The 8323-nt window shown below is 33.0% G+C and overlaps 1 protein-coding gene across 1 annotated transcript in view; it reads left to right on the top strand.

Annotated features, from left to right (window-relative positions):
• Positions 1–626: 626 nt before the first annotated feature.
• LOC126891652 (trophozoite cysteine proteinase-like) overlaps positions 627–8323 on the top strand; it is a 70891-nt gene continuing 63194 nt past the window's right edge. The window contains exons 1-2 of the mRNA XM_050660878.1: positions 627–670; positions 6474–6570. Of these exons, the coding sequence (XP_050516835.1) occupies positions 6484–6570 (87 nt within the window). The 5' untranslated portion in view covers positions 627–670; positions 6474–6483. The remainder of the gene's footprint in view (positions 671–6473; positions 6571–8323) is intronic.

Genomic DNA, 8323 nt, shown 5'->3' with positions numbered 1-8323 from the left:
CCTGTGCACTTATATTAACATATTCATCTGTGGTAATTTCTGGTGTTTCCGGTTCTAGCATCATTTGTTCTTCCTCTACATAGAGCTTTTTAGATAGTCAATCCATGTATCCTTTTCTATGTGTTTTGGTTCTATTAGTTCCTTTACCTCCATTCTTTGACCTCTTATAAAGCGCCATATTCCCTTTTGGAGACCACAAAATCAAAATAAAATCTAAATAAAGTCAAAACCAGAAAATTGGAATATCTCGGACTTATTATACACGGAGAGATACAACTCCAACTCATTATGCAGGGAAAAATTCAAGGAAAAAGAAGCATAGGGAGATGCAGAATATCGTAACTGCACAACCTGAGAGAATGGTATGGATGTACATCAAACGAACTTTTCAGAGCAGCCGTCTCCAAAGTCCGGATAGCAATGATGATTGCTGACCTCCATTGCGGAGATGGCACTTGAAGAAGAATACATTGTAAATAAAAATAAAATTTTCGTAAGTAGGTATATTGTAAATCGTGATCCAAAAGAATCGTGGGGCATGAAAAGAATAAAATATTTTTAAGGGACACGATATATTTATTATCTCATTTACGTCAATGATTTTTGGGTATAAATATAGCAGAAACTTCTTAAGCATTTACAGTTTCTTGTGAAATTCATCATAACTAAGGTAAGTGTTCTAAAGACATTAATGCAGTGTTGTTCTGAAGCTATTTCCTTGTGGCATTTTTATAATCAACTATTTTTAATGGGAATAAGCCACAATTTTACCAAAAAAATGATTTTATTAACGTTTCGAAGCCCAAATCGGGTTTCGTTGCCAAAATACAATATTTTGTATTATACAGTGAGCACTTAAAGGTTGGAATAAATTCATTTTGTCGAGAATGGACGATTTTGGAAAAAAATCCTGAAACAGGTCAATTCTTAATTTTAAATTACGACTTTTTGATATACATATTATACTAGTGACGTCATCCATCTGGGCTTGATGACGTCATCGATGATATTTTTAAATGAAAATAGGGATCGTGTGATAGCTCATTTGAAAGGTAATTCAATTCTCCATTCAATAATATAAACATTAACATAATTATTTATACAGGGCGTCCAAAAAAATTTTTTTGAATTAAATTTATTGACGTATAAAGCAGGATGTGTGTAATTTATTTAATTCAAAATGCATTTTCCTGCTATCAGAAAACAGGAAAAAATGTTTATTTGGCAGATAAATATTGTTTTTTGCTTAAATTCAATATTAAAGCAGCCACCCACCAGCCTCGTGACAGTTTAAACATTTAATTTAAGCGAAAAGCCATGATTATTTTTCAAATAAACATTTTTTTCTGTTTTCTGAGAGCAGTAAAATGTGTTTTGAATTAAATAAATTACATACATTCTTCTTTTTATGTCAATAAATTTAATCCAAAAAAATTTTGTTTGGACACCCTGTATAAAAAATTATGTTAATGTTTATATTACTGAATAGAGAATTGAATTACCTTTCAAATGAGCTATCACACGACCAATATTCTCATTTAAAAAAATCATCGATGACGTCATCACGCGCAGATGGGTGACGTCACTGGTATGATATATATGCCAAAAAGTCGTAATTTAAAAATAAAAATTGACTTGTTTTGGGATTTTTTTCCAAAATTGTCCATTCTCGAGAAAATGAATTTATTCCAACATTTACGTGCTCACTGTATATCAAAATATATCAAAATCAGTAGTATTTTGTATTTTGACAACGAAACCCGATTTGGGCTTCGAAACGTTAATAAAATCATTTTTTTGGTAAAATTGTGGCTTATTCCCATTAAAAATAGTTGATTAATGCAGTGAGGTAGCTAGGGAGGGGCGGAGAGGGCAGTCCGCCCCGGGTGTCACCTGTTCGGAGGTGACACCCGAGAGACCCGATCACAAAAGGATGAATTGTTAAATTGCAACTTTACTCACTTTACAATCAAAATACAATTCGATATTATTTTGCGAACACACGAAACCGAGAAAAGTCAAGTCATGGCCAAACAGGAATTTCTTGGATTTTTTCCGTTAAAAGGAAAAAAGCAGTCGATCTAAGTAATGAAATTCTCAAGAAGCTTGAAATTGATGGTTTAGATCAGTGGTTTTCAATGTTGAGCCATGTACCACCAAAATTCTTATAATTATTTTTGGTACCACCTAACTGAAGATCTATGGAGGTAGATAATCTAATTAACTACAAATATGCTGAATTTTGGCAGTGGTTTTGTGTTTTGTGTACCACCGCACCTAATGAAATGTACCACCAGTGGTACATGTACCACAGATTGAGAACCCCTGGTTTAGATATTTTGAAGTGCCGCGCCGTTCACAGGGATACGATGAGCCCCGGCGCAAATTGATCCTAAGCGAGACACAACCTGCACCGGCGAACTGCGTGGACAGTTTTGTGAAGCACGCTCACGGTACACAGAGAACCGGTATGCCGATTGTCGTCGCTAAATTTGGTTTCGGCCGCGCAGCACGTCACGTGGGAACCTAACAGATATTTGCTTATTGTTTGGATGCATTATTTCGTTATGTGGTGGCGTTGAAAGTGAATAGATTGAGGCGGTTTTAAAATATTAAGCTGTTACCGATTGAAGTAATTCTATATTATTTTAGTTACAAATTGTTGTTTATTAGCATAACAGTGTATTTTTAAAACTATTATAATATAACTATTAGTTTTATAGTAGATAATTTATTAAAACCGAGACTATAATGCAATTTGAGGTGATATTATGCATGTGCAGAACACGAACATATATTAGAATGAGGGATATTAACAGAAAAAAGTTTTAAAAACTGGCAGAGATCACTTGACAAAAACATATCTAAATTTTCTAATTTTAAAAAATGATTTTATTTATAGACACTAATTCTAATATTATTAATAAAACTTTTCCCGCAAATTTGTTTTTTTAATAATATACATAATATGTATTATACATAATTGATTTAAAGTTATACCAGGTTAGGAATCTAAAAATTTAAAGTGCGAACATTTTATACATACATATACAGAGTGGGCCAAAGAAAACAGTCCACCTCGATATTTGGCAGTATTTATTAGATTTTAAGGAAATGAAGAAACAGGTCAATTTTTAATCTAACTGGCATACATTTTTACGGTACATACATCTGTCATTTGTCAACCCCCTCCCTTCCATTTCCCCCACCCCTTATTTTAAATAGGGAATACGGGTCGTGTGCCACCTCATTTGAAATGTTATTAAATTTTTTAATCAGTAATATTAACATTGACATAATTATTTATACAGGGTGTCCAAGAAAATTTATTTTGAATTAAATCAATTGACACAAAAAGAAGAATGTATGCAATTTATTTAAATCAAAATACAATTCTACTACTGACAGAAAACAGACAAAAATGTTTATTTGATAAATAAATATTGTTTTTCGATTAAATTCAATATTCAACCTACCAATAAGAGGCAGGTGGGTGACAGCTTGAATATTGAAATTAAGCGAAGAGCAATGTTTATTTATCAAAAAAAAATTTCTGTTTTGTGACAGCAGTAGAATGTATTTTGAATTAAATAAATTACATACATTCTTCTTTTTGTGTCAATTAATTTAATTAAAATATTTTTTTCTTGAACACCCTGTATAAATAATTATGTTTACGTATGTATTACTGAATAGAGAATCGAGTAACCTTTTAAATGAGCTAGCACACGACCCCTATTCCCCATTTAAAAATAAGCGGTGGGGCAGTGGAGGGAGGGGGTTGACAAAAAATGATAAATGTAAGTACCGTAAAAATGTGTCCGACTTAGATCAAAAATGACCTGTTTCGTCATTTCCTTAAATTCTAATAAATACTGGCAAATATCGAGGTGGACTGTTTTCTTTGGCCCACTCTGTACATGTATGTATATTACAGTCTAATAAAATGTTCGCACTTGAAATTTTTAGATTCCTAACCTGATTTAGCTTAAAATCAACATTTTTCTATTTTGTAAATAAAATTTGAATGTCATCAAATAATTGGTTCTATTCATCTAAAACTTCAAATTTCTTAATTGATTTGCGGTTAAGTTTTTATTTTTATTCAAATATTTTTCAACAATCTAGAATAATTAAGTAGACACAATTTTATGTGAAACATTTTTACAGACCCAGTAGTAAAGTGAATGTTTATATTATTTCTGTTTTATTTTTTTAATATACTATGGTGAATGTATATTGGACAACAGATACCTAAAATCTTTATTTTTCAACGGAAATTCATGTTTAAATTAAATGCACATTGGAAAATGACAGTAAAAAGAATATACAATACAATTTCTTATTTATAAAGCAATGATAGGTACATAATTTTAAAATTCAAACAATATTACCGCTTCATTTAGCATTGCCGGATGAAAATTAAGGTTCCCATATGACGCCACGCGTTCGCCTTCCATGCGTGCGAACATACCGGTTCTCTGTGTACCGTGAAGCACGCTTATAAGCGACAAACCGCAAATTGAACCCATCCTGCGATTAGTGCATGCGTTCGCAGGTCTCGCTTGGGAACGTCTGTCATCAGCGTAAGGCGGGTTGACATTACTGGTGAATAACGAACGTGGTTCACGCTTACGTATTTTGTCTGTGCCATTGCCGTGATATTTTATTATCTATTTTCAAACTCGAGCAGTACATTTGTATCTATGCATTGCATTAATACAAATGTACTGCTCGAATTTGAAAATAGATAATAAAATATCTAACAATAGCACAGGCAAAATACGTAAGCGTGAGCCACGTTCATTATTCACTAGTAATGTCAACCCGCCTATACAGTTTTCTTGGGTCGTGAGACGCGTGACTCACTGCCAGTTGTTTATTTTTACTTGTTTTTTTTTGCGAGGTGGACGTATCTGAAATGAATACGGATAGTACCTAAGTACAATTTATTGTGATAAATAAAAATATTAACATAGTCAAAATAATAGCACAGTAAAAAAATTCGCATAGCACAGCCTAGTGAAAACTGCTTTGTCTTTGGCATAAAATTCTGATAACTTTTGGTAAATAAGTTTGCCTAAATAAGCGGCGATACGAAATTAATAATGAAAGTTATGCCTTTACAATGCCACATATTAGAAAAAATAAGGTGAAAAATTATTCATGTTACTTAAAACCGTGCTCGATAAAAATATCGTATTACCCTCAAATTCAACTTGTCAGCATATTACATTTTTGTTTATGATTAAAAATTAAAATTGAAATATGCAGATAGTGTTATATTTTTTATGACCGATCAGTAACGGAGGGATTATTAAATAACTCTAAGATTATTTTAAATATGTAGGTATTATGTGCAGGAATAAAATACTCAGTGTAAGATATTATATTTTTATGAGCCCTTCTTCTTCTTTACGTGTCATTTCCGCGACGAAGGTTGGCAATCATCATTGCTATTCTCACTTTTGACATTACAGCCGAGCCGGAAAGAGTTCAGTTGAGCTGCATCCAAAACGTTCTCTGAGATTTCTCAGCCAGGACATTTTTCTCCTACCTATGCTGCGCTTTCCTTGAATATTTCTCTGCATAATTAATTTTAGGAATTCATATCTGTCACCACGTATTGTATGACCCAAGTATTGAAGTTTTCTTATTTTGATGGAATCCCTGTTGTTCTATATTCCCCTTAGTACTTCCTCATTGGTTATTCTGTCTGTCCAGGAGATTCTCAGCATTCTTAGATACGTTCATATCTCAAATGCTTTCAATCTATTGAGGCATTGTTTATTAAGGGTCCATGTCTCCATACCATACAAAAGAATAGAAAATACATAACATTTTAGCACTCGCTTTCCAAGATTTATGCACCCGCTTATGATCAAATTCGATGTTTTCGAAAGTCATACCGCTACGACTACTAGGGACCTGTAAGATAATATTTTTAAAACGTTACTAGTTACGAGGTAAAGTACGGAAATACCGATTTAAATTTGCCTACTCAATTCAGTACAAGGATCAGATACATCTGTATTTTGTATTTGTACTCACTACCACTGAGAACCGGTATCAAAAGTAACCGTTACACGTCCGCACTGATGTTGCCCGTCTCTATTTGCCACAGCGACAACCACCGGTTGGGCCGGGTTGGGTTTAATATGCGGTACGCTAGAAAAAAAAATGCACGGGGAAAAATTTGGGGATTATTTGTACGGGATTTTTTTGTCCGGGGATTATTTGTCTGGGTATTTTTTGTCTGGGGAATTTTTGTCCACAAATAATTTTTGGGGATTTTGTGTCCAGGATTATTTGTTGGGGGATTATTTGTCCGGACCCCATATGGAATGCTAAGACTGATAATACAGAGAAAGATAAGAGGAGGAAGGAGTACGGCGATTGAGACTAATTTAACTTAAACTAACGTATAAAACAAAAGAAGAAGAATTTTTATTTGTACATTTTTAATGTTGTAGAAAAATCACTATGAAAGTGTTTATCGCAATTGCTGCTTTTATTGCGGTAATATCTGCTGGACTGCATGAGGATTATGAGGAATGGATTTCTTACAAGGTAAGTCTATTTTTTATTTCTTGTAAAAACTATTCCTTTTCCTATCTGCTATTCGGATGGTCTATCTACCGAATCACCTCTGAACATTAGGGTGTATCGAAAAAGGCGAAAAAATTTTTTTGCGATGGAAAGTAACACCTCACAAAAGTTGCCCAATTAACTGTTAAGTGTTTTGGTAATTTTTTTTCGAAATTGGAAAATATCTTCTGTCCCCCAAGATAATTAAAATTTTGAAAAAACATTTTATATTTTAAGTATTTTAGTAAAATTGCGTTGAAATAAAAAAAAATATTTTCTGCCCCCTACGGCAACTAAAAATTAAAAAAAAAAAATACATTAATATGCGAATTTCTTTTGTAAGGGAAATGTAATACCTTATAGAACTTGAATAAATAAATTCGGTTTAAATTGGAAAATTTTTTCTGGTTTCACAAGGTAATTAAAAATTTTACTTAAGAAAAGTATACTAAAAGTATATAAAAACATTCTTTTTATAACAAAATAGCCTAACTTATTCGCCTCCCTGACGTCACCCAAGTTTTTAATACTAAAATAAATATAAAACAAAGTACAAAATTAGGTATATAACTATTACAAAAAAATATGGTAAAAGCATTCTATTCGAAGACGTCTTCCGATTTAGTATTAAAGTGAGGCATAGTTTTTCTGGAATCAATTCGAGTTTTTATAAATCCATCCCTCGAATACGCTCCACAAACTGCTAGAGAAGCTTGTGTTACAAGCTTGACACATCGTTCTACAATTCTACACCTTGTTTGTGGCAGTGATATTTCTCAATCTCAATGTTAAAAGGGTATAAGTTAAGATTCTTAATAAAATCTCGCAGATTGTCACTCGAAAATCTAGAGAATATAGGTGGTTCTGGAAGGTGATATTCTTGTTAGTTAATTAACCCAAAGTAGTAGTTTGAATCAAAATTTTTATAGGAGAAAGTTTGGATACCCTCACGTTTTTTTATTTGGTCACTGGAAAACTTCTTTTGATGTCCAAGTGATAGGTAATTTGAATCTAGCAGACATACAAACCAATGAAGCGGTTTTTTAAGATGTTCTTCTAACAGCCGTATTACATAACCTCAACGTCAGTATTTACGACTGTTTCGTCACATGCAATAGGTGGATTTGATACTTTCTGATATACTAGACAGCGGATACCCATATACGAAATATTTGCACCCTGGCTCATGCAAAAGTGTTATGCGTTCTTCCACGATCGATTGACCATAAAAATTGGTACTGTTTTTTACTTGAGCTAAAGTTTTATCTTCGCGTCGGTAACTTTCTGCTTTTACCGCTGTCCTCTCTGATTATATTTGTTTTTGTTTTCCCTATTATTATTATTATTATTATACATAAGCAAGGGCAGAGGGACAGCCACCTAATTCTTTGAGCTCTTTTTACTGCTAGTATATTAGGTTCTTGATAAAGCTCTGATAGCTCCTTATTTGTTCTTCGCATCCATTGACCGTTTACGTTCTTCCCACCAAAGATGTTGCGCAGCACTTTTCGCTCCCAGACTAATAGCATTTCTTGCTGTTTTTCAACGAAAATATTTCGTTTATAAATTCGCATAATTGTGTGTGTTATTGCGTTGCCGTTCCTGCCATACTCAGATCAGATTTATCGATGGATTCTTATGTAGTTTTTTCTTCTGAATCCAAATCTGAAAATGGCATTTCTATATTTCTAACCGTCTTCGAGATAATCGACGTCAAAATTTAAAATGTGACGTC

The sequence above is a fragment of the Diabrotica virgifera genome, chromosome 9 (assembly GCF_917563875.1).
Source record: "Diabrotica virgifera virgifera chromosome 9, PGI_DIABVI_V3a".
Classification (NCBI taxonomy): domain Eukaryota; kingdom Metazoa; phylum Arthropoda; class Insecta; order Coleoptera; family Chrysomelidae; genus Diabrotica; species Diabrotica virgifera.
This window is presented reverse-complemented; position numbering and strand designations above follow the sequence as displayed.